A 25541-nucleotide genomic window follows, 5' to 3' on the forward strand; every position below is an offset into this window, starting at 1 on the left:
GTACGGACCGGCAGCGCTGCAGTTCGGCTGGTGGGCGGCAGAGGGCGGGAGAGAGAGGGGGGGGAGAGGAGGGGGGAGAGGAGGGGGAGGGGGGGAGAGGAGGGGGGGAGAGGAGGGGGAGGGGGGGAGAGGAGGGGGGGAGAGGAGGGGGGGGAGGGGGGGGAGGGGGGGGAGGAGGGGGGGGAGGGGGGGAGAGGAGGGGGGGAGAGGAGGGGGGGAGGGGGGAGAGGAGGGGGGGAGGGGGGGAGAGGAGGGGGGGAGAGGGGGAGGGGGGGAGGGGGGGGAGAGGGGGGGAGGGGGGGGAGAGGAGGGGGGGGGAGGGGGGGGAGGGGGGGAGAGGAGGGGGGGGAGGGGGGGAGAGGAGGGGGGGGGAGGGGGGGAGAGGAGGGGAGAGGAGGGGGGGGAGGGGGGAGAGGAGGGGGGGAGGGGGGAGAGGAGGGGGGGAGGGGGGGAGAGGGGGGGAGAGGAGGGGGGGAGGGGAGGGGGGGGAGGGGGGGGAGAGGGGGGGAGAGGAGGGGGGGAGGGGAGGGGGGGGAGGGGGGGAGAGGAGGGGGGGGAGAGGAGGGGGGGGAGGGGGGGAGAGGAGGGGGGGGAGGGGGGGAGAGGGGGAGGGGGGGAGGGGGGGAGAGGAGGGGGAGGGGGGGAGGGGGGGGAGAGAGGGGGGAGAGAGGGGGGAGAGAGGGGGGGAGGGGGGGAGAGGAGGGGGGAGGGGGGGAGGGGGGGGAGAGAGGGGGGGGAGGGGGGGGAGAGAGGGGGGGGAGAGGGGGGAGGGGGGGGAGGGGGGGGAGGGAGGGGGGGAGAGGGGGGAGGGAGGGGGGGGAGGGGGGGAGGGAGGGGGGGGAGAGGGGGGAGGGGAGAGAGGGGAGGGAGGGGGGGGAGAGGGGGGAGGGAGGGGGGGAGAGAGGGGGGGGAGAGAGGGGGGAGGGGGGAGAGAGGGGGGAGGGAGGGAGGGGGGGAGAGAGGGGGGGAGGGGGGAGAGAGGGGGGGAGGGGAGGGAGGGGGGGGGAGGGGGGAGGGGGGGAGAGAGGGAGGGGGGGGAGGGGGGGAGAGGGGGGGAGAGAGGGGGGGGGGGAGGGGGGGGAGGGGGGGAGGGAGGGGGGGAGAGAGGGGGGGAGGGGGGGGGAGGGAGGGGGGAGAGGGGGGGGGAGGGGGGAGAGAGGGGGGGGGGGAGGGGGAGAGAGAGGGGGGAGGGGGGGAGAGAGGGGGGAGGGGGGGGAGAGAGGGGGGGAGGGGGGGAGGGAGGGGGGAGGAGGGGAGGGGGAGAGGGGAGGAGAGGGAGAGGGGAGAGGGGAGGAGAGGGAGAGGGGGGAGGGGGGGGAGGAGAGGGGGGAGGAGGGGACGAGGGGAGGAGAGGGAAGGGGAGAGGGGAGGGGAGGGGGAGGGGGAGGGAGGGGAGAGGAGGGGGAGAGGGGGAGGGAGGTGGGGGAGGGAGGGGAGGGGAGGGGAGAGGAGAGGGGAGGGAGGGGGGAGGGAGGAGGGGGAGAGAGGGGGGAGGAGGGGGGAGAGGGGGGAGGGGGAGGAGGGAGGGGGGAGGGGGGGAGGGGGGAGGAGGGAGGGAGGGAGGGAGGGGGGAGGAGGGAGGGGGGAGGAGGGGGAGGGGAGGGGGGAGGAGAGGGGGGAGGAGAGGGAAGGGGAGAGGGGAGGGGAGGGGAGAGGGGGATGTGGGGGAGGGGAAGGGGAGGGAGAGGGGAGGGGGGAGAGGGGAGGGGGGAGAGGAGAGGGGAGAGGAGGGGGAGAGGGGGAGGGAGGGGGGGGAGGGAGGGGAGGGGAGAGGAGAGGAGGGAGGGGGGAGGGAGGGGGGGGAGGGAGGGGAGAGGGAGGGGCGAGAGGGAGAGGGGGGAGGGATAAAAAAATTATTAAATGAATATCATGACTGACGCTCCTGCCGGAGTTCGAGGGTGTCGGTAAGCGAGGACCAGGGCATGTGGTGTATTCGGATTCTCAGCTTCCAGCTGACTTTCCATATAACCATCCAGGCAGAGACTTGTTACTCTGAAGGGACAAATTGGGGGATTCTTTGTAGGATTTAGGGATCACGGATATACCATCACATTAATCTGCTTGACAACAGCTTCATTTCCCCACACACTAGTGTAACAGTGAACGTTAGCAACACTGAAACAGACTTTGGCCACATCGATGGTGGAGTGTCAAAGTCAACGTCAAGTTTATTGTCATGTAAGATACGATCTTTATTAGTCACACGTACATCGAAACACACAGTGAAATGCATCTTTTGCGTCGCGTGTTCTGGGGGCAGCCCGCAAGTGTCGCCACGCTTCCGGCGCCAACATAGCACGCCCACAACTTCCTAACCCGTACGTCTTTGGAATGTGGGAGGAAACCAGAGCACCTGGAGGAAACCCACGCAGACACGGGGAGAACATACAAACTCCTTACAGACAGCGGCAGGAATTGAACCTGGGTCGCTGGCGCTGTAAAGCATTACACTAACCGCTACACTGCTGTGCCTGCCCATATGTACAAGTGCACGTGTGCACAGATGCAATGAAAAACTTACTTGCAGCAGCATCACAGGCACAGAGCATCAGATCAGCAGCATTCACAAGAAAAACATAAATTAAACATAAATTATACACAATTTTTACAGGAAAGAACACAAAACGAAAAAAACAAAGTCTATTGTAGTGCAATGTGGTCCCAGTGTTGCTGTACTGAGGTAGTGATTAGGGTTGTGCCGGTTGGTGCAAGCACTGAATGGTTGAAGGGAAGTAGCTGTTCTTGAACCTACCTGTAATCATCCTGTCCGGAGACTGAAGAGGGGAGTACGCACAGACCTCTATCTGCCGCTTGATTCTCTTTCTTTCTTTTTTTCAATCTTTTTATTAGTTTTCAAATTAATACAGATTGATATATAGCATCAATATTTATACATGTAATACAAAGAGATCAGGATAACAATCATAGCATATATAATCATAAAGAACAATAAAATATTAAAAAAATCTGTAGATCCAATGATCTCTTAGTAAATGAATATAATATGAAAGGAAAGAAAAAGATTTATTATATAAATTTTAAAAATACCCAATCAATAAAAAAATATAAACAATATAAACTAAACAAAAAAAACTTCTTAAAAAAAACAAACAACAAAAAAAGAGGAAAAAAACTGGGCTAAAATTTCTCAGTAGAAACAGAACAATATTATGTCGTCAAGTCTGTTCCTCCAAGTTGGAAAGTTATTGAAAGGGGATCTACATCATGTGAAAATATTGAATAAATGGACTCCAAACGATTCTCAGTTATGCCAAATTTTACACCCTGAAACTAAGCTAAATAATGTGGAGAACATGTCTGGTCCCGACCACATTGTCAGTAATTTCATTCTCACCGTTCTGTGAAGATGCAATGTTCTCTCTGCAGCTGCCTGGCTAACCATGAAACAAATTTACCTTCTGCATCAAACAACCTGCTGGAGGGTCTCAGAGGCTGCGTCATCTCTACACTTCAGAATCCGAATCAGATTTATTATCACTGACATGTTGTGAGCTTTGTTGTTCTGTGCCAGCGGTACAGTGCAAGACAGAAATTACTGTAATTTACAGAAATAAATAGTGCAAAAGAGGAATAACGAGGTAGTAACGAGGACATGGCTTTAAGGTAATGGGTGGGAAGTTCACGGGAGACGTCAGAGGGAGGTTTTTCACCCAGAGAGTGGTTGGTGCATGGAATGCGCTGCCTGGGGCGGTGGTGGAGGCAGGTACATTGGGCAAGTTCAAGAGATTGTTAGATAAGCAAATGGAGGAATTTAAGTTAGAGGGATCTGTGGGAGGAAGGGGTTAGACAGTCTTAGGAGTGGTTTGAAGGGCAGCACAACATGGTGGGCCGAAGGGCCTGTATTGTGCTGCAGTGTTCTCTGGTTCTACGGTAACACAGACAAACTGCTGGAGGGACTCAGCCTCTGTGGAGGGAGGGGGACAGTGGATGTTTCGGGTCGGGACCCTGCACCAGGACTGAATGAGGCCACAACAGACTTTTGTCCCAGAAACTTCTGATATATTGGATTTTGTCCAGTGTTTCAGCAGTGATTCCAACTCTAAACGTCCTGAGCAACAGGTTTTGTGAAATGTTAGACTCAGATTTATTGCCCCTGTAAGATGTCATTTTTTGCCTGTTTTATCCTGACTTTTGACGAAGTTTTTGCCGCTTCCACAAACTTGGCCAAACTTCCCGAGGGTTCCCATGACGTCATCGCGCAAGCGCTGGTTTACGCGGAGGCAGCGGGACCGTCACGTGACCGTGCGCCAGCCAATGGGATGGGAGCGGCTCTGAGCAGAACCCGTGGATTCCGGTCGGCAGATTCGGCAGAAAGAGCGTCCCCTCCCCTGAGGTAAACCCGGCCCACCCTCGGGGGGTAAAACCCGGCGGGGCCGGCCCTCAGGTCCCGTTCCCCACTGAACGTGGTGAAACTGCGGCAGGTAAATGTCTGGGAGGGGGATGTAGTGAGGGGTGAGGGGGAGAGGTGAGGGAGGGGGAGGGGGGAGAGGTGAGGGAGGGGGAGGGGGGAGAGGTGAGGGAGGGGGAGGGGGGAGAGGTGAGGGAGGGGGAGGGGGAGAGGTGAGGGGGGAGAGGTGAGGGAGGGGGAGGGGGGAGAGGTGAGGGAGGGGGAGGGGGGAGAGGTGAGGGAGGGGGAGAGGTGAGGGAGGGGGAGGGGGGAGAGGTGAGGGAGGGGGAGGGGGGAGAGGTGAGGGAGGGGGAGGGGGGAGAGGTGAGGGAGGGGGAGGGGGGAGAGGTGAGGGGGGAGAGGTGAGGGAGGGGGAGGGGGGAGAGGTGAGGGAGGGGGAGGGGGGAGAGGTGAGGGAGGGGGAGAGGTGAGGGAGGGGGAGGGGGGAGAGGTGAGGGAGGGGGAGGGGGGAGAGGTGAGGGAGGGGGAGGGGGGAGAGGTGAGGGAGGGGGAGGGGGGAGAGGGGAGGGAGGGGGAGGGGGGAGAGGTGAGGGAGGGGGAGGGGGGAGAGGTGAGGGAGGGGGAGGGGGGAGAGGTGAGGGAGGGGGAGGGGGGAGAGGTGAGGGAGGGGGAGAGGTGAGGGGGGAGAGGTGAGGGAGGGGGAGGGGGGAGAGGTGAGGGAGGGGGAGAGGTGAGGGGGGAGAGGTGAGGGAGGGGGAGGGGGGAGAGGTGAGGGAGGGGGAGGGGGGAGAGGTGAGGGAGGGGGGAGAGGTGAGGGAGGGGGAGAGGTGAGGGAGGGGGAGGGGGGAGAGGTGAGGGAGGGGGAGAGGTGAGGGAGGGGGAGAGGGGGGAGAGGTGAGGGAGGGGGAGAGGTGAGGGAGGGGGAGGGGGGAGAGGTGAGGGAGGGGGAGGGGGGAGAGGTGAGGGAGGGGGAGAGGTGAGGGAGGGGGAGAGGGGGGAGAGGTGAGGGAGGGGGAGGGGGGAGAGGTGGGGGAGGGGGGAGAGGTGAGGGAGGGGGAGGGGGGAGAGGTGAGGGAGGGGGAGGGGGGAGAGGTGAGGGAGGGGGAGGGGGGAGAGGTGAGGGAGGGGGAGGGGGGAGAGGTGAGGGAGGGGGAGAGGTGGGGGAGGGGGGAGAGGTGAGGGAGGGGGAGGGGGGAGAGGTGGGGGAGGGGGGGAGAGGTGAGGGAGGGGGAGGGGTGAGGGAGGGTGTGAGGGAGGGGTGAGGGAGGGGGAGGGGTGGGGGAGGGGGAGGGGTGAGGGAGGGGGAGGGGTGAGGGAGGGGTGGGGAGAGGGAGGGGTGAGGGAGGGGGAGGGGAGAGGGAGGGGTGAGGGAGGGGGAGGGGAGGGGGAGGGGTGAGGGAGGGGGAGGGGAGAGGGAGGGGTGGGGAGGGGAGAGGGAGGGGTGGGGAGGGGGGAGGGAGGGGGGAGAGGAGGGGGGAGGGAGGGGGGGAGAGGAGGGGGGAGGGAGGGGTGAGGAGGGGGAGGGGTGGGGAGGGGGGAGAGGAGGGGGGAGGGGTGGGGAGGGAGGGGGAGGGGTGGGGAGGGGGGAGGGAGAGGAGGGAGGGGTGAGGAGGGGGAGGAGGGGTGAGGAGGGGGAGGATGGGGGTGAGGGAGTGGGAGGATGGGGGTGAGGGAGGGGGAGGAGTGGGGAAGGGAGGGGGAGGAGGGGGGAGGGAGGGGGAGGAGGGGAGGGGGAGGAGTGGGGAGGGGGAGAGGGGGAGGAGTGGGGAGGGGGGGAGGGGGGGGAGGGAGGGGGAGGAGTGGGGAGGGGGGGAGGGGGGGGAGGGAGGGGGAGGAGTGGGGAGGGGGGGAGGGGGAGGAGTGGGGAGGGGGGGAGGGAGGGGGAGGAGTGGGGAGGGGGGGAGGGGGAGGAGTGGGGAGGGGGGGGGGAGGGAGGGGGAGGAGTGGGGAGGGGGGAGGGGGAGGGGAGGGAGGGGGAGGAGGGGGAGGGGGTGGGGAGGGGGAGGGAGGAAATAGGAGGGGGAGGGGTGGGGAGGGGAGGGGGGAGGGAGGGGAGGGGTGGGGAGGAGGGGGGAGGGGTGGGGAGGGTGAGGGGTGAGGGGAGGGGTGAGGAGGGGGAGGGGTGAGTGGAGGGGTGGGGAGGGGGATGGGGAGGAGGAGGAGGGGGATGGGGAGGGGGAAGAGTTGGGGAGGGGGGAGAGGAGGGAGGGGGTGGGGAGGGAGTGGGAAGGAAGTAGGGAGGAGGAGGGTGAAGGGGAGGGGGAGGATGCGGGTGAGGAGGAGGGGGGAGGGTGATGAGAGTGAGGGGGAGGTAGTGAGGGGGGTAGGGGGTACTATTACCTCCATGCCCTGTTACCTGAGTTAATGAAGGCCAGCATGTGACCACTCATTAGACCACTCAACATGTACCACTTATTTATCCATCTGCCATTTATCCAACTTACCAGCTGCTCAGTACTGTTCTGTAGCCTGTTCACTATCAACAACACCATCAGTTTTTGTGTCATCTGCAGATTTATTTATCATATGCATCGACATTGGTCCTGGTGCAGGGTCTCGTACTGAAACGTTGACAGTTCCTTCCCACCCACCGGCCCCCCCCCCCCCCCCAACAGATGCTGCTCAACCCACTGAGTTCCTCCAGCAGATTGTTTGTTGCTCTGGAGTTCAGAACCTGCTTTTTCTTATGTCACCTTCTTAATTATACCTCTCCCGTTCATATATTCCAAACCTTTAATGTATAGGTCAGGGACCCAGCACTGATCCCTGTGCTGCACTACGGTCAAAGGCTTCCACCCACAAGACCAATCCTCCACCATCATCCTCCCTCTGTCCTATTACCAACTAACTTTTGATCCAAGTCCATATTGGGGTCAAGTCAAGTTGAAATTACTGTCATGTGCTCAAGTACAGTGAGGTACAGGAACAATGAAAAACTTGCTCACAGCAGCATCGCAGGAACATGGGTACAGACAACACCCACAATATAAATTATACATAAATTATAAGACAATGAAGAGAGAGAGAAAAGACTGTCTTGTTTTTTCGCACAATCAGACGCAAGTCCACAGCAGTGCAAGAGGTGGTCCATAGTGTTCCGTTGCTGAGGTGGGGTTAGGGTTGTGCAGGTCGGTTCAAGAACCTGATGGTTGTAGGAAAGTAGCTGTTCCTGAACCTGGTGTGGGACTTCAGGCTCCTGTACCTCCTGCCTGACAGTAGCAGTGAGACGATGGCATGACCAGGATGGTGGGGATCTTCGGGATGTTAAGTAATTTACGATTCATCTGTTGCAGGCTCATTGTGCACCTGCTCCTCTAGGATTCTGGCACCGATGGAGGCTGAAGTTCTAGAATTACGCAGCTTCGTCAGACAAGCCCTGGCTACCCTGTCCACCTCCCGAGACGGTGCAGAAATCACATGCACCTTGCAGGCTGTGAGGCAGTACGTGGGGGTGACCGAGGACGGCAAATGCTCACTACGGAGCCGAGAGTTTTTAAACACACATTACCCCCGGTTTCTGCAGGTGCTGGTCAGTAACTTCCAAGCTGATTGGCTCCAGTTGTTGCCTGTCAACCAGGAGAGGGAGCTACTGGATGGGTTCTTCCTGGATGGCCCTCCACAGCACGCCTTCCTGGTGATGCTGGACACCGTCACTGCAGACAGGTAACCCTCCGCCAGGGCAGCACCCCGTGCCCAGGAAATATTCCTGGGATCCCTGTCCGTGCCGGGGCGCTCCCGTCCGCGAAACAGGTGGCTCCAGGCTGACTCACTGGTGGGAATGTGGTCAGGATTGGATCCAGATCCACACACTATCGGTTGTTGAAGAATGAAAAACACGATGATGCTGGAGGAACTCAGCAGGCCAGGCAGCACCCGTGGAGAAAAGCAGGCAGTCAATGTTTCGGGTCAGGGCCCTTCTTCAGGACTGAAGATAGGAAAAGGGGAAGCCTAATATATAGGAGGGAAAAGCAGAGCAGTGATAGGTGGACAAAAGAGGGGAGGTGGGGTGGGCACAGGGTGGTGATAGGTAGATGCAGGTAAGAGATGGTGATGGGCAGGTGTGGGGATGAGGGGAGAGCAGATCCACTGGGGGACGGGTCACAGGGAAGGAGGAAAAAAGGAATAGAAAAGAGAGAGAGAGAGGCTGGGAAAGGGAAGAAAGGAAGAGGTATGGTTGGGGGGTGTGGGAATTACTTAACGTGGGAGAATTCAATGTTCATGCCGTTAGGCTGCAAGGTTCCAGGACGGAAAATGAGGTCCTGTTCCTTCAGTTTGCGCTTGGAATTCTCCTGGCAGTGGAGGAGGCCGAGGGCTGACATCAGTGATAGTGTGGGAGGGGAAGTGGAAGTGACCGGCAACGGGGAGATGCAGATCGCGGTTACGGACAGAGCGCAGGTGTCTGCGAAACGGTCACCTAGTCTGCGTTTGGTCTCCCCAATGTAGAGAAGGCCACACTTGGAGCACCGAATGCAGTCGATGATCTTAAGGGAGGTGCAGGTGAATCTCTGTCTCACCTGAAAGGACTGTTTGGGTCCCTGATGAAGGTGGTGTAGGGGCAGGTGTTGCACCTATGGCGGGGGAAGTGGAAAGTCCCTGGGGTGGGGAGGGAGGAGTGAACTGACCCGAAACGTTGACCACCTGCTTTTCTCCACGGATGCTGCCTGACCTGCTGAGTTCCTCCAGCGTCTGCAGTCCTTTGACTCTCAACTGTCTGTTGTTGGGTGAGAACGTGGTCTGGGTTGGATCCGGATCCACGCACTATCCATTGGGTGGTTGGGAATGTGTTGGGATTGGATCCAGATCCACACTCCATCTGTTGCCGGTGGGTTTTGTGTTGCAGCCCAAGCTTCCGGCAGGACCGGTGTGTGGAGATCCTGGAGCGGTTCCTTCGGGAACACCGGATGGGTCAGCTGATCTGGGAGGTGAGTCAGGATGGTGATCCACCACACACAGACCGTGAGCTGCTGCTCGCCAGGATTGCTGCCTTACCGGATCACATGGCAAACAAACTGCAGGGGAGAAACCGGCCAACATTCTACCCACAGAACTACTACCCGCTGCTGAGCCGTGAGATGCTGGGTGTCCTGGAGAGGGTCAGTCAGCAGCTGAGAGGTGAGAACGTGATGGTACAGGAACCAGTTTAACAACGAGAAGCAGCCGTTCAATCTAAACCAGCTTGACTGGCACTCCATCCAACCCACGGACATTCACTCCCCTCACCACCGGCACAGTGTGCCCCCTCTCCCAAACCTATCGCACTTACTGGTCCAGGCTCCTCCAGTGGCCTCCCGAACCCACCACCTCACGGGCAGGTGTACAGGAACACCACCACCACAGGTTCCCCTGCAAGTTACACACCATCCTGATCTCCAAACGCCGGGGCTGTTATCTGCCTGAATATTCAAATGATTTATTTAAACATCTGTCGGACAGCGTGATCATTGACCTGTCTCCGGTTGGTGTTGGTATTGGTTTATTATTGTCACTTGTACCAAGGTACAGTGAGAAACTTGTCTTGCATACTGATCGTACAGGTCAATTCATTGCACAGTGCAGTTACATTGAGTTAGTACAGAGTGCATTGATGTAGTATAGATAAAAACAATAAGTACAGAGTAAAGTGTCACAGCTACAGAGAAAGTGCAGTGCAGTAAAGGTGCAAGGTCACAACAAGGTAGATCGTGAGGTCAGAGTCCATCTCATCGTATGAGGGAACTGTTCAATAGGTTGGTTGAGAGGAGGGTGTTGGCAGGAACACCAGGCGACCCTTCCCGTTCCTGGGATCTTCTGCGTGTCCTCGGTTAAACACCTCACCCAAACGATGGCAGTTCTGGGCCATCAGCTTGGCTTGGCTCTGGAGTGGAACGTGAACCCACAGCACAGAGGGGAAGGTGCACCCACTGAGCCCTGCAAGTGTGATGGTGTTTGGGTTGTGTTCAGGTCGCTCCCGTTTACTGCGACGGGCCCTGCCTGCGGATTGTACAATTTGGGAGCTCGAGCCTCCCGCTGACGCTGGGGGCACGGGCTCGGTACCGGGGTTCAGTCTGCACTCAGTTGGGCAGCTGGGTTTAAGAATGGGGTGCCTCCCCCTGACTCTGCACCACCTTCTCTTTCAGGTGGTACGGACAGTTCTCTCTCCTTCGTCTCTCAGCTACTGGGGAAGGTCTGCATTCAGGGACACAGCGGTGAGTCTGAGCCACCCCGCAGTGTGTGTACCCACCACCCAGGGGCCGAGAGGTTCACTCTGCAGGGTAACGTTGCAGCCGTGGAACCCACTGTCTGCTCCTTCCTGGGTGGCAGTGTGTTAGGGCTGGTCTGGGTGGTGTGGGTCTCACTGTAACTGGCAGCTGCTGTACACTGACAGGCTGCTCCTAGTTAGGGTCCTGCAGGTTCGCCACTCTCTGCAGAGGGGAAGGTGACCGGTGGAAGGGCCCAGGAGGTGACTGTAAGTCAGAGAGTAAGGAGAGGGACCCTGGAGGGAAAGGGGGGGGTGTGTTTGAAACCGATGGGGTCGAGAAGAGTGGATCCCTTCAGTGTGGGGGTTGGTGGGGGGGTGGTGGTGTGGTGGTGTGGAAGGGCAGTTACATCTGGGACACTGGTGAAGAAATTTGGCAATTTGTTTGTCTCCCAGTGTAAATGTGGAACCCACCCCCCCCCCCAACCCTCTCTTCCCCCACCCCCCCCCTCCCACCCTCTGCTCCCCCACACGATGGTTGTTTCCTCGTCTAGTGTGGAAGCCCCAAACACTGTCCCTGGGTGAAGGGGTTGAACCGACACCACTCGGCCCATCGAGCCCACCATATCCTGCCCTCTGATTGGCTCCTGTTCCCTCAGCTGCAGTTCTGGAGGTGTTGGTACCTCAGCTCACTCTTCTCACCCAATCGGATTGCATTTGGCGACGGATCTGTTGGCGATTGGTGGACGATGTGCCGGAGCGCTGGATGGAGAGTGTGGTGTCCGGTGTGGTCCAGAGAGCGGAGGGGTGAGTCCTGGGAGACAGCCTGAAGCCCAGGGCAGGGATGTGAACACTGTTGGGTTGTTCACAGGGGACAAGAGTCCGGGGAAGTGGTTGGGGAAACCAGCTGCCTGAGGAAGTTCTACACTGGTGTTCTAGTGGCACATTGAGAGACCTTGCTCAGGGCTGTGGCAGGATAAGATGAGATAAGATTCCTTTATTAGTCACATGTACATCGAAACACACAGTGAAATACATCCTTTGTGTAGAGTGTCCTGGGGGCAGCCCGCAAGTGTCACCACGCTTCCGGCGCCAACATAGTATGCCCACAACTTCCTAACCCACACGTCTTTGGAATGTGGGGGGGAACCAGAGCACCCGGAGGAAACCCACACAGACTCAGGGAGAACTCAGGCAGGAATTGAACCTGGGTCGCTGGCGCTGTAAAGCGTTACGCTAACTGCTACACTACCGTGCCTGCCTGCTAGGAGTGGTGGGCTGTCGATGGAGCGGGAACCTATCACAGGGTGATACCGGGGGAGCACCACACTGGGGAGGGTTAGTGTCAAGGAGCGACGTGTCACGAGAAGGGTCACAGTGTGACGGGGCTGTGCGGAGAGGCTGTGTTTGTGTGTTGTCAGTGAGCCGGTTCCACTGCGCGGGGGGGGGGGGGGGGGGTTGCGGTGCGGGTGGTGGTCTCCTGCAAAGGGACAGAGGGCCATCACTTACCGTCTCCTCCTTCCTCCCCAGCCCCGAAGTGTTATCCCGACTGCTGGGCAGTATTGTTCTGAAGAACAAGAAGGCTGAATTTGTCCTCACTCATAAATTCCTGCTCTTGCAGTATCACCACAAGGTGGGTGTGGGGGGGGGGGGGGGGGGTGCTTTTTATCGATTTTGGGCCCTGGGTTTCAACTATTGCCTTTCGCAACCTGCCCTGAAAAGATGGGAGCAGAGGAGCTCCCACAGTGACAGTGGGAGGTGGTTCCAGGAGTTAGGCCCAGTGACGGTGGGAGGGGGTTCCAGGAGTTAGGCCCAGTGACGGTGGGAGGGGGTTCCAGGAGTTAGGCCCAGTGACAGTGGGAGGGGGTTCCAGGAGTTAGGCCCAGTGACGGTGGAGGAACGGGGAGATATCTCCAAGTCAGGATGGTGGGTGGCTCGGATGGGAACCTGCAGGTGGTCGTGTTCCCCTGAACCCATTGGTAGGAGGGGGTCGGATTTGGGAGGTGCTGTTGGAGGATGCATTCTGTAGCTGGTGCAAAGTGGTGGAGGGAGGGAGGGAGTGTTTCAGGTGGTTCATGGGGTGCTGATTGTGGGCTGGTTTGTCCTGGATGGTGGGGGAGTGGGAAGGGGGATGGACAGGGAGTAGAGGGGTGTACAGGAAGTGAGGAGCCACTCAGGTTGAATGTACTGGACAAGGATTTGGGGCGTTTGAGGGGGTGTTCAAGTGGGAGCTGATGGTGTCTCTCTGATTGGTGCAGACCTCTGTCCTACAAAGCCTGCTGGGATATCTGGCCAGAGAGAAGTCGCGGGACTCCCTGCTGATAGAGGTGAGTAGGGTGACGGTGTTGGGAGGGGTCTGGCTGGGGCTGGCTCCAAGGCTGCAGTCCTGGGCCTGGGGAGCAGCTCCAGAAGGTGCCCACAGTGAGAGGCTGGACCATGGTGGCCCTGGGAGCAGGACCAGTGGTCTCAGCAGCTGCAGGGACGAGGGCGGGGACCTGGTCTTGTCAGGGCACTGGAGCCTCACTGCTGGGGACTTGTGTCTGAGTGCAGGTGCTGAAGAAGCTGCTGGAGATCTGGGGCAGCGGGAGTGCCGTCAGACACAGCCCCGTCGAACAGCAGGCGTACATCAGCAAGGCCATCGCCATCGGTCTCGGAGAGCTGAGCCAGTCGCAGATACAGCAGCACCGAGCAGGTCAGGGTGGGGACGGGGTGGTCACTGACACTGCTGGTGCTGGGGGAGGGGGGAGATGGTGGGTGAGTGGGGTGATGCTGTGTGTCGGGGGAGACGGTGTGCAGTGTGGGGGCTGGAATGGTGGGGGGCGTGTTGGGGTCGGGGGACAGTGTGTGGTGGGGGGAACCGAGACAGTGCGCGGCGGGGGTCGGGTCGGGGGAGACGGTCCGCGGCGGGGGAGATGGGGGACGGGGAGACAGTGCGCCATGGGGTTTAGGGGGCGGGGGAGGGTGTACCGGGGGGGGTGGTGGGGAAAGTGTGTGGCGGGCCAGCCTCCGTCTTTGTGACCCTGTGCTTGCAGAGCTCCTCTCTCTGATGATGGGGGGTGTGGACTGTCACCTGGACAGCAGTCTGGTGCGGGTGCGGCGGCTGGGGATGGTTGTTGCAGAGTGCGTCAGTGCGAGGGTGGACACTGGAGAGCACCGTCTGACCTTCCAGGTGAGTCTGTGGGGGCCAGGGTGTGGGGGATGTGCTGGGATCTCACTGTGTCAGGGAAGCAGGGGTGGGATGTTGAGATGTTGCTGTAACGTAACGCTTTACAGTGCCAGCAACTAGGGTTCAATTCCGGCCACTGTCTGTAAGGAGTTTGTATGTTCTCTCTGTTTCTGTGTGGGTTTTCTCCGGGTGCTCAGGTTTCCTCCCACATTCCAAAGATGTACGGGTTAGGAAGTTTGGGCATGCTATGTTGGCGCTGGAAGCGTGGCGACACTTGCGGGCTGCCCCCAGAACACTCTACGCAAAAGATGCATTTCGCTGTGTGTTTCGATCTACATGCGACTAATAAAGAAATCTTAAGGGTGGCTGGGGTGGGGCGTTTGGATCTTGCTGTGTAAGGGAGACGGGGTGGGGCGTTTGGATCTTGCTGTGTAAGGGAGGTAGGGGTGGGACATTTAACTGACTGCGAGTCTCCCACCGCAGTCACTGACGGCCGCTGCAGCACAGCCAGGTGGAGGGGACCCTGGTGGGGAGAGTGGGCGTGGACTGGGTCACAGTGCGGGGAAGGACGGGGGCCTAGAGGTAACACCCTCGGGAGAGAGGGGGTGAGAATGGGAAGGCTGCCAGGCTAGCTGCAGAGAGTCTCTCCACACTCAGACACTAACAACATCCCATCGGGGAGACGGCTCTTCTGTGGGAGGTGCTATTTTACTGTTTTGCTTTCGGGCTCTGGGACACGGGGAAAGTCTGGGAAAAGGCCTGGAATCTGCCATCCTCGAACCCAGAGCCTGGTGTGGAAACGCCACACATTTGTCATGGATAAGGAGAGGGGCTAACAGGAAGCAGACAGGAGATGCGAATGGGACTCCTTGGCTAGCAAGTGACCGTGTGGGTGTGTCACAGCAGCTCAACGTTTTATAAGTTTGATGAGTGACGGGTGACAACACCGTACGTGTGGTCGCTAAATTTGCCGATGACACAATGATAGGTAGGAAAGTAAATCGGTTTATTGTCACATGTACTGAGGTACAGTGAAGAACTTGTCTTGTATACCGTTCACACAGATCACCGTTCACAGTGCATTGAGGTAGTACAAAGGAAAACAATATCAGAATGCAGAGTAAAATGTTAGTTACAGAGAGTGCAGGCAGATAAATAAGGTGCAAGGTCATAACGAGGTAGATTGTGAGGTCAAGAGTCTATCTTATTGTACTATGGAACTGTTCAATAGTCGTATAACAGTGGGATAGAAGCTGTCTTTGTGGTACATGATTTCAGGCTTTTGTCTCTTCTGCCCGATGGGAGGGGGGAGAAGAGAGAATGTCTGGGGTGAGTGAGGTCTTTGATTATGCTGCTGCTTTACAAGTAGGTGGTGAAGATGACATAAGGGGGTTACAACAGGACATCGATGGGTTAAGTTAGTGTGAACCAAGATTCCTTAAACAGCACCTTCCAAACCCACCACCTCTACCAGCTAGAAGGACAAGGGCATCAAAAGCACTGGGAACATCACCTGCTGGAAGTTGCCTCTGACCCACACGCCATCCTGACTTGGAAATATATCCGCGTTCCTTCACCATTGCTGGGTCAAAATCCCTCCCTGACAGCATTGTGGGTACACCCACAGCTTGAGGACTGCAGCAGTTCAAGCGGCAACTCACCACCACCTTCTCATGGGAAACGAGGAACGGTCAATTAAATCCTAGCTCAGCCTGTGAAGCCCACATTCCTTGTGTGAATAGTTTTAAAAAATGTAGTATAGTGTGGGAAAATGCAAACTTGTCTATTTTGGCAGGAAAAATGGAAAAAGTGTAATGTGTAACTGGTGTGGGAATGCGGAGATCTGACGCTCAGGCATCAGGCTGTCTTACTACACGATTTGCAGGTACAGCAAGCAGATAGGAACAGAACTTTATTATAAACGGTGAGGGGCGTTGGATACAAAGGTAGGGAGGTTGTGTTTTGGTCATAGTGTTGGTGATACCACATCTGTAGCACTGCACAGCATGTGATCTCATTAGTTAAGGGAAGATGTTAATGAGTGGGAAGCAGTTCCGAGAAAGTCCACCAGACTGATACTTGAGGAGGAAAGGTTGGCCAGCCCACACCTGCTTAGAAGAGGGAAAGGGGACTTGATTGAAACACAAAATGGTGAGGGGTCTTGACAGATTGGAAGTGGAGAGAATGTGTCCTCTTGTGGGAGAATCTAGAATTGGGGGGTCACTGTACCAAAGGTTGCCCGCTTGGGACGGAGATGAGGTGAATCTTTTTCTGTCGGAGGGGATGGTGAGTCTGGAACTTCTCTTCAAAGGGCAGTGAAGCAGAGTGTTTGATTATTGGTAAGGCAAAGGTGAACCAGTTCTTGACAAACAAGGGGTGATAAGTTACTGTGGGTACTGTGGAATTGAGGTTACAGGCAGATCAGCCATGATCTTATTGAATGGTGGAGTAGGCTGGATGGGCTGAGTGCCCACCTCCTGCTCCTGATCCGTATGTATGCTCCAGACAGCAGATGGAATGCTTGCTGCTTCCAGGTGACTATCGGGGCCCTGAACTCTGCTCAGGACACCAGTCCCAGTTTGTCACGAGCCCCATTCTTGCCTCGGTGTGGGTGGGGAGTGTGCAGGTTGTTACTGACCCGTGTAGTCACACACTGCTCTTACACCAAAGATTTAGGTGCTCGTGTTCTCGCACCCACACCGGTCGCTGTCCACCTCCACAGTGGTTGATGAGTCCACACTGCACCCTGTCCACCTCCACAGTGGTTGATGAGCCCACACCGCGCCCACACTGCGCCCTGTCCACCTCCACAGTGGTTGAAGAGTTTTGCTCTCTGATCTTTCAGTACGAGGAGGACGATGAGACGAGGGAGATCCATTCACTCTGCAGTCCGAGACCCCTGTCGAGCTGGGACAACCCCCCACAGCCACACAGGTAAAGCGCAAACCCAACAGCAGCTGGTCACTGGATGTCCAGAGACAGAGACGGCGCTTGTTTTATATTTGATACGTAGTTTGTGCAGGATCAGGATCCAGTCCCTAAACGTTGACTGTGGGAGGGAGGGAGTGGGTGTGTGGGGATTGACTGAAACGAGTCTACAGCCTGATCGCACTGTGGGGAGGTTACACTGCTCTCTGACTCCCTCTCTTTCACTGGTCCCTCTCTGCTTAAAGAGAGAATTTGCCAAGTTAGATACAGAGCAGGTCAGTCAGCCCATGCTCTGTGTACTGGCCCTTCGACCGAGCTCTCCACCCAGACCCACCCCCTGCCCTTCCTCTGCAGCTCTACAAATGTCCCCACCCCCAGTATTTGTCCAGAGTTCCTGCTGAGTCCCATTCCAGCACGTTCCATGCAGCTCGTGCCTGATCTCAGCAGCTCGATGTGTCTGAAGGGCTGGTCAGGGCCCTGGTTACTGACCCTCCCTCACACCTTCTCCATCTTGACTTTATCCCATTTCTCCCATCTCTGCACATTCCTGGAGTCCCTCACCCCGGGACTGTTCCGGCTCATCCCCTCTCCCTGACATCCTTGTCAAGGTGCAGGGATCACCGCTGCTGCCCAGACCTGTGAGTGTCAGCCTCTCTCACCCCCTGTGTTCCCCTGCTCTGATGTGAAGACTTTCACTGAGGACGGTCACTGCCCAGAGCCAAGGGCCGGGATTTATCAGCTCTGGTCCCTTCCTAGAAACGGAGATGCACAGACGGACACCAGACAGGAACCAGCCGAGAGTGGAGGCCCCGTCCAGACAGAGTCTGGGTCCGAGTCAGAATTGGACAGGTCAGAAAAAACAGTTTTGTATCTGTCCTACCCCCCTCCCCTCTCCCTCCTGCCCCCTCCCTCTCACCCACCTCCCTCACTCTCCTTCATCCTCCCTAGCCCCCCCCCTCCACTCCCCCCATTCACCATTTTCTCCCCTCTCCCAACAGTGACGATGAGCTGGTTCCCTACGACCTGTCCGCTGACTCGGAGCTGTGTCGCGGTCGAGCCCCGATGTACGTCGGTGACTGTCTGGAGGGTGAGCTGTCCCACGCGAGCTGGGTAGTGGGGGCACTGGTGGAAAGGGGTGGGGGCTGTGTCTGGATCATGGGAGGGGCGGGGCAGTGAGGGGGTGGGGAGGGGGAGCAGAATCACTGCCATGGCTGAGCTGTGACCTCCCTTCCAGCGCTGCTGACGTCGGACAGTCCCGAGCGAGTGGAAGGGAGCTTGAAGGTGGTGGAAGACCTGATCCGAAAGAACCCAACCGCAGCCGCAGAGGTGAGTGGGGTGGGGGGGACAGGCTTTGGGGAGCAGGGTGGGGGGAGAGCGAGGGGTGTGGAGTGCCCAACTCAAGTGAGCTTGCGTTCTACAGGCAGGGACCTGGGCTCTGGGCATCCACTCCACCTTGGGGGTTTTACTCTCACCCAGGAGGGGCCAGACTGGGGTTCAAGCCCCTGGGAGGGGATTTGTCCCGGTGTGTGGGGGGGAGGGGTTTGACCCATGGGTGGGCAATTGATGTGTGGAGCGGTCTGGCCCACTGGTCTGTGGATGTTACCCACCCTCCAGAGGGGTTGTTGCTGTTGTCTGGCCCCACCTTCCTCCCTGCTTCACCTCTCTGTGTACCTGGGATCCCCCTGTGCCTCCTGGGGTTGCTTGGCGTGTGTGGGTCACTCTCCTGGCTTCACTCTGTCCACAGATCGGTGTGGAACTCGCCAAGGTCCTGCTGCACCTTGAGGACAAGTTCAGCATCGTGGGCTTCACCGGGCTGCGGCAGCGGGCACTGGTGGCCGTGACCGTCACCAGTGTCGTTCCTGTAAGTACCGGGGGTCCACGGCCCCTGAACCGTACACCGTCTGTCACCCAGTGTCTTCACTGCCCGAAGACCCACCCCTCACCCAGCCCGGCCTGTCCACTCCCTCACCGTCCATAGGACATAGGAGCAGAACTCGCCCATTCAGCCCATCGGGTCTGCTCCGCCATTCGATCATGGCTGATTTATCTTTCCCTCTCAACCCCATTCTCCTGCCTTCTCCCCGTAACCTTTGACACCCTTACTGATCAAGAACCTATCAACCTCTGCTTTAAATATACCCAATGACTTGGCCTCCACAGCCATCTGTGGCAATGAATTCCACAGATTCACCACCCTCTGGCTAAAGAAATTCCTCCTCATCTCAGTTCTAAAGGGACATCCTTCTATCCTGAGGCTGTGCCCTCTGGTCCTAGACTCTCCCACTACTGGAAACATCCTCTCCACGTCCACTCTATCCAGGCCTTTCAATATTTTCAATAGGTTTCAATGAGATCCCCCCTCATCCTTCTAAACTGCAGCAAGTACAGGGCCAGAGCCATCAAACGCTCCTCGTACGTTAACCCTTTCATTCCTGGGATCATTTCTGTGAACTTCCTCTGCACCTTCTCCAACGCCAGCACATCCTTCCTTAGATACAGGACCCAAAACTGCTCACAATGCTCCCAATGTGGTCTGACCAATGCCTTATAAAGCCTCAGCATCCTTGCTTTTAAATTCTAGTTCTCTTGAAATGAATGCTAACATTGCATTTGCCTTCCTTACTACCGACTCAACCTGTAAGTTAACCTTTAGGGGATTCTGCACTAGGACTCCCAAGTCCCTTTGCACCTCTGTTTTCTGAATTTGCTTCCCATTTAGAAAATAGTCTACACCTTTATTCCTTCGACCAAAGTGCATGACTGTACACTTCCCTACGCTGTATTCTATCTGCCACTTCTTTGCCCATTCTCCCAACCCGTCCAAGTCCTCCTGCAGACTCCCTGCTTCCTCAATACTACCTGCCCCTCCACCTATCTTTGTAGGTGGCCACAAAACCATCAATTCCGTCATCCAGATTATTAACATAAAACGTGAAAAGTAGCGGACCCAACACCAACCCTTGCAGAACACCACTAGTCACCAGCAGCCAACCAGAAAAGGCCCCCTTTATTCCCACTCCTTGCCTTCTGCCAGTCAGCCAATCTTCTATCCATGCTCGTACCTTTCCTGTAACACCATGGGCTCCTATCTTGTTTAGCAGCCGCATGTGCGGCACCTTGTCAAAGGCCTTCTGAAAATCCAAGTAAACAACATCCACCGACTCTCCTTTGTTGATCCTGCCTGTTACTTCCTCAAGGAATCCCAACAGATTTGTCAGGCAAGATCTTCCCTTAAGGAAACCATGCTGACTGGCCTATTTTATCATGAGCTTCCAAGTACCCCGAAACCACATCCTTAATAATGGACTCTGACATCTTACCAACCACTGAGGTCAGGCTAATTGGCCTATAATTTCGTCTTTTGCCTCCTTCCCTTCTTAAAGAGTGGAGTGACATTTACGATTTCCAGTCCTCTGGGACCACTCCTGAATCTAGTGATTCTTGAAAGATCACTACTAATGGCTCCACAGTCTCTTCAGCTATGTATTTCAGAACCCTGGGGTGTAGTCCATCCGGTCCAGGTGACTTAACTGCCTTCAGACCTTTCCGTTTCCCCAAGCACCTTCTCCTTAGTAATAGCGACTACACTCACTTCTGCCCCCTGACTCTCTCGAGTTGCTGGTGTCTTCCACAGTAAAAACTGACGGAAAATACTTATTCAGTTCGTCCACCGTTTCTTTGTTCCCCATTACTACCTCTGCAATGTCATTTTCCAGCGGTCCGATGTCCACTCTTGCCTCTCTTTTTATATATCTGAAAAAAGACTTTTGGTATCCTCTTTCACATATCCAATCCCTCGCCATCGGCTGCTGTGTGTCCACCTGCCCAGCTCCCCCTCCTGGCCTTCCAACCCACATCCCACAGCCCCCAGCCCAGCCTCAGGGACATTCCCCTGGTCTCAGTCCTGCTGCCCCAACACTCCCTGTGTCCCTGATCAGCTCTCTGGTCTGACGAGAGCATTGGGTTGGGTTTATCCAGGGTGGGGGAGAGACCCCCTGTACGAACCACACTCTCACACTCTGTCCTTGGACCACAGGTCACTCAGTACCTGACCTCAGAGTTCTACGCGGTGAACTACAGTCTGTCTCAGCGCCTGGACATCCTGGACGTAAGTGTTTGCCCACCTTCCCCAGGCTACTCCCGCCCGGCCGCCACAGTGATCACAGGGGCTGTGTGTTTGTGTGCAGGTGCTGGTGCTGTCTGCCCAGGAGTTGGCCCAGCCTGAGCCCAGCACAGGAGCTGGCAGCCTGGCTGAGGAGAGCCGGGGCCCCCTCCCTCAGCTCCAGGATGGGACGGTGTCTGACCCCAGCCGCCAGTGGAAGCAGATCATCGAGCAGAGGCTGCAGAAGAAGACCCACCGCTTCAGTAAAGTAGGTCGGGGCAGGGGCGGGGAGGGGGAGAGGCAACTGTGGGGTGGGGGGGAGGGCTGGGCAGCTGGTGCTGGGGGCAGGGTTCCCCGAGGTGACTGTCCCTCGGGTTCTGAGAAAGATGTCAGCAACTCCAAGCTTACTGGTTCTTTGTGCCTCTTCCCCCCCCCCCAATCCCCCTCTTTCCCACTCCCCCCCCCCCCCCCCCGGCTGACTTTGCTGCTCTTCCTCAGGGGGTGATGACACCAGGACCTCAAGCCTCTCCCAACCGCCTGGCTCCGGTGGCGGGACGCTTCTTCTTCCCCTTGATCAACAACTACGACAGGTAATGGGAACCGACCAATCACATCCGCCAGTGACTGCTTCCCTCCCCCAATCAGCTCATTCCAATCAAGGGGGGTGGGGGGGGGTCGGGGGAGGGGGGAGAGCTCGGTGAACTCCGAGGGGGGGACTCTAGGGCAAGATGTTGGGAAATGGAGCGTGGATCAGGATCTGGAATGACCTCTCACTCTGACCCCCCACCCCCCTACCAACCCTGTTGTGTCCCCAGACCTCGGAGTCCGTACGACTTCCTGTCTGAGCCGCTGATGCTGGGCCGTCTGACACACGCCCTCGCCATCCTGATGTACCTGTCTGTGAATGTCCCGGTGAGTGCGGGGGTAGGGGGAGGGATGGGCAGGTACTGGGGGGTGGGGGGGAAGGGACAGGCAGGTATTTTGTCTGGGACTGGGAATGGAACCGTATCCATGGTGGGTGAGGAGGGTGTGAGTGGGGAGTGCGAGGGCCGTCCGCGGGCAGGGGAGAGGGGTGGGGTCTGTCTGTGGCGGGGGGGTGTGTGGGGGTCCGTTTGTGGTTGGGGGAGAGTGGGAGATGTCTGGTGCGGTGGAGGGCATGGAGCCACCTGCGGTTCGGGGATGGGCGCAGGGAGCGAGGTGGGATTCTCTTGCCCCGGTCGGGCTGACAGCTGACCTCTGCCCTCCCCTAGATCGCCATCCACATGGGCAAGGCTCTGCTCGGATTCACCTGGGTCCTTCGCTACCACCCTGACACGTAAGCAGCCGGTCAGCCTTAACCCTTTCTCTCCCGCCTCGCGTCCTCCGTCTCCCCTCTGTGCCCACGGTTCACGTGAGCAGGTCATTGGCCCACAGGAGGCCTCGCCTTCCTGGCACTGCCAACAGTGACTGGCAGATGGAGCCGTTCAGCTGCACAGAGCCAACAGCAGTCACCCAGGCTGCGTAAGTATTAGAACATAGAAAACCTACAGCACAATTCAGGTCCTTCGGCCCACAAAGCTGTGCCGAACATGTCCCTACCTTAGAAATTACTAGGCTTACCCATAGCCCTCTATTTTTCTCAGCTTCATGTACCTATCTAACAGTCTCTTAAAAGACCCTATCATATCCGCCTCCACCACCGTTGCCGGCAGCCCATTCCACACACTCACCACTCTCTGAGTAAAAAACTTACCCCTGACATCCCCTCTGTACCTACTCCCCAGCACCTTAAACCTGTGTCCTCGTGTGGCAACCGTTTCAGTCCTGGGAAAAAGCCTCTATCTACCCGATCAATGCCTCTCATCATCTCATACACCTCTATCAGGTCCCCCTCATCCTCCGTCGTTCCAAGGAGAAAAAGCCGAGTTCACTCAACCTGCTTTCAAAAGGCATGCTCCCCAATCCAGGCAGCATCCTTGTAAATCTCTGCACCCTTTCTATGGCTTCCACATCCTTCCTGTAGTGAGGCGACCAGAACTGAGCACAGTACTCCAAGTGGGGTCTGATTAGGGTCCTCTATAGCTGCAACATTACATCTCAACTCCTAAATTCAATTCCACCCCAAATGGCTGTTGGGGTGGATGGGCCTGTCCTTTGGGGAGAGGGTAGGTCCCAGGACCACTGTGTGTCCCTCTTGCACCCCACGTGCCCCACCCTGCCGTACAGCTGAGTGTGTGCCCTGGATTTGGGGATTGGTGCTATGGTACTGCCCTGGTCCTGGTGCGCCCTGGTTATGGATCTCTAATGGGATGGTGCCTTCCCCACCTCAGGTACGTGCGGCAGGGCGCACTGTTCGCCTGCTCCTCCGTGCTGCTGAGTGTTCCCAGTGACAGACTCCTGGCAGATGTTCCGGACGAACTCCTGGAAGCGAGATCCTGGCTGACGGGTGAGTCTGACACACTGGGTCATTGTCCAACTAACAGAGCAGCTGAAACACCACCTGTGGCTCAGTGACCTGCAAATGGCGCTGAGAATCAGCCCAGGCCAGAGCAGAGAGTGAGCAGGGAGCTGAATTGTGACGTGCATCACCTGCACGGGAGAACATGCTCACCTTCCGCCGTTCCATCAGCTCGGTGGGATGGGTCATGCTCTGGGTCAAGAGGGTCAGGGCCCACCGGTCCTGATCCAGGCAGTGTCAACTGTGATGGGACAGAGGGAGTGCTGCACTGCCAAGGGAACACCTGGTGCTGGGAGGGTGCTGGCTGTCCTGTTACCAGAGAGGTGGCACACAGCATCTGGTGAGCTCTACTTTACACTGTGCCCAATTCCTGAGGGAGCCTGGGGCAGTGTCCTGGCACTGAGCTGTACCCTGACTGCTCTGGCCCCACTACCACAGCCACACCTACTGATGACATGCTCCCTCTCTCTGGCCAGATGTTGCAGAGAATGATCCTGACACTGACTGCCGCAGACTGGCTCTGCAGAACCTGCTGCTGCTGGAAAACCTTGGGAAGAAACTTGGAATCTGCTCAGAATAAGTGGGTCCGTCCACTGCCAAGGGGAGATGTTCTGTCCCCATTCCCATCCCTGAACTGTAGGAAGTTGGAGGTGGCGATGGATCCAGGGGACGGTACTGGTGGCCAGTAAATGCTGATCCGGATGGTGTCACAGAGGGCAGGAAGGACCAGCAGCAGAAGCTGTGAGCCCTGAGGGTTACCTTCTCTCCTGTGGTGGCAGAGGTGGGTTAGTGGAACCAGTGGGCTCTGGCCGTCTGTGTGTCTACCTAGAGACACGGCAGAGACTTAAAACGTCACCACTGAGCCCAAGGAGCCTCAATCGCAGGATTTAGAAAATCTCCATGCACTGAACTCCCCACCTGCCCCAGGAGTGGTGAGTCTGGTGCCAGTCAGTGGCTGGAAATGTCTTCTGCACTTGCAGCGGGAGTGTAAATCTTCAGTATAAAGTACGCTTTGTCTGTTGTGTAACGTTGGTTTCTCTGTGTGGTGCTGAGGGAGTGCGGACACAGTCCAGCTTTCTCTTCGGCATTAACCCTGGATTTGTTGGGGCTACCCTGGTCATGGGTCACTGGATTCCTGCTCTGACTGTGGCTTCCTGCTCTGCACATCACACTGGTTGGACTTCATTCCTCTTGTCATTTCAAACGATGAACAAAATGTTCCAGAAACAAAAGGATTTATTTCCATCTTTACAAAATTAACAGTGTTTGTCAATGGAGAGGAATCAGAAAGCCAATCACACCCATTCTTCCAGTTAGTTCGTAGGGTTGGGTTACATTCAGACTCGAAGGAAACGTGAATGCCGCTCGTGACCTTTTGAACAGGATCCTGTGTCAGTTGTCACAGAGCCGCATCTTGTGGGAGCGATCAGTTTACAGACCGACTGCTTAGAGCTTCAAATATCACTCCAAGGAGCTTAAATAGATCATGTTTTATCCATGTCTCAAAGCCACGGGGCCTACAGTCACCACAGGGAAATGGAGGGAGATTGGAGCCCCCAGCGTTGGAATTTTGTGCTGCTTCAGGTTATAGGAAGCCCTGTCCCCACATCGGATATCCCAGGACAGCTACAGCACAGGTTAGAGTAAACCTGCCTCTGTGCTGTCAACACTCCCAGGGGATGGGTTAATTACAGAGTGCCATCTCCCTTCATCCCCACTGGTGTCGTGCTTCAGTGAGAGTCTCAGATTATGACCAAGGTCAACAGTGCAGAGATGGCAGCCTGTTACACAGGGCACCAGAATCTGGGTATGGGATGGTCTCACACACAGTGCCAGGAGTTAGGATGCTGCTCACCATTAACGGCCAAGAACTCTGTGTCACCCACGCCCTGGTCAGTGGTTAAAGGATAGGGAAGCTTTGTCTTTCCTGCTCACTCAACCTGTAGTCAAGCCTGAAGCTCAACCATCTCAGGGACCACAGTGATCAAGTTCCAAGTGAGCATGATTCTGTGTCTGACGATCCTGTCCCATTCCTGCCTCACCTCATAGGTGGTGAGACAGCTTCAGGCAGTCAGGTGAGGAGTCAGTGGTGGCCTGAAGTTGTCCCACCGTGTACGAGGCAGGAATGTGACACTGGGTCCCAGCACCATCAGCTGGTGGAAGGTGGAGCAGTGGGTGAAACACACTTGTGTGATGTGCTTAAACAAGAGTTCACCGAATTTTTAAAAAAATTAAAATTGCACAGTGTTTCATAAAACGGATTCCAATAAATAAAGTGTTATTTTACAATATAAAATTTTAAAAATTAATGAGATTTAAGTGGGTTAATTCTTCAGATAATTGCACAGAAAAATAGATATCAAT

The 25541-nt window shown here is 57.2% G+C and overlaps 2 protein-coding genes across 2 annotated transcripts; one reads left to right on the forward strand and one right to left on the reverse strand.

Annotated features, from left to right (window-relative positions):
• Positions 1-139: 139 nt before the first annotated feature.
• Positions 140-6484, reverse strand: LOC127573212 (basic proline-rich protein-like; the record flags this gene model as incomplete). Its single annotated transcript, XM_052021214.1, has 8 exons — positions 140-192; positions 483-653; positions 814-890; positions 4486-4579; positions 4658-4768; positions 4833-5042; positions 5348-5524; positions 6208-6484. Coding segments are annotated over 8 exons (1170 nt in total), but the record flags the coding sequence as incomplete, so codon positions are not given.
• On the forward strand, positions 4234-25486 carry telo2 (TEL2, telomere maintenance 2, homolog (S. cerevisiae)). Its single transcript, XM_052021210.1, has 21 exons — positions 4234-4442; positions 7663-8032; positions 9210-9481; positions 10486-10554; positions 11204-11351; positions 12075-12177; positions 12803-12871; positions 13095-13236; positions 13577-13713; positions 16556-16644; positions 17395-17487; positions 17637-17725; positions 17873-17964; positions 18383-18499; positions 20675-20746; positions 20826-21008; positions 21239-21330; positions 21556-21652; positions 21991-22055; positions 23050-23165; positions 23654-25486. The coding sequence occupies exons 2-21, from the start codon at positions 7701-7703 to the stop codon at positions 23755-23757; spliced, it is 2481 nt and encodes an 826-aa protein (XP_051877170.1). The 5' UTR covers positions 4234-4442; positions 7663-7700; the 3' UTR covers positions 23758-25486.
• Positions 25487-25541: the final 55 nt, after the last annotated feature.

Source organism: Pristis pectinata, chromosome 8 (genome assembly GCF_009764475.1).
Source record: "Pristis pectinata isolate sPriPec2 chromosome 8, sPriPec2.1.pri, whole genome shotgun sequence".
Lineage (NCBI taxonomy): Eukaryota > Metazoa > Chordata > Chondrichthyes > Rhinopristiformes > Pristidae > Pristis > Pristis pectinata.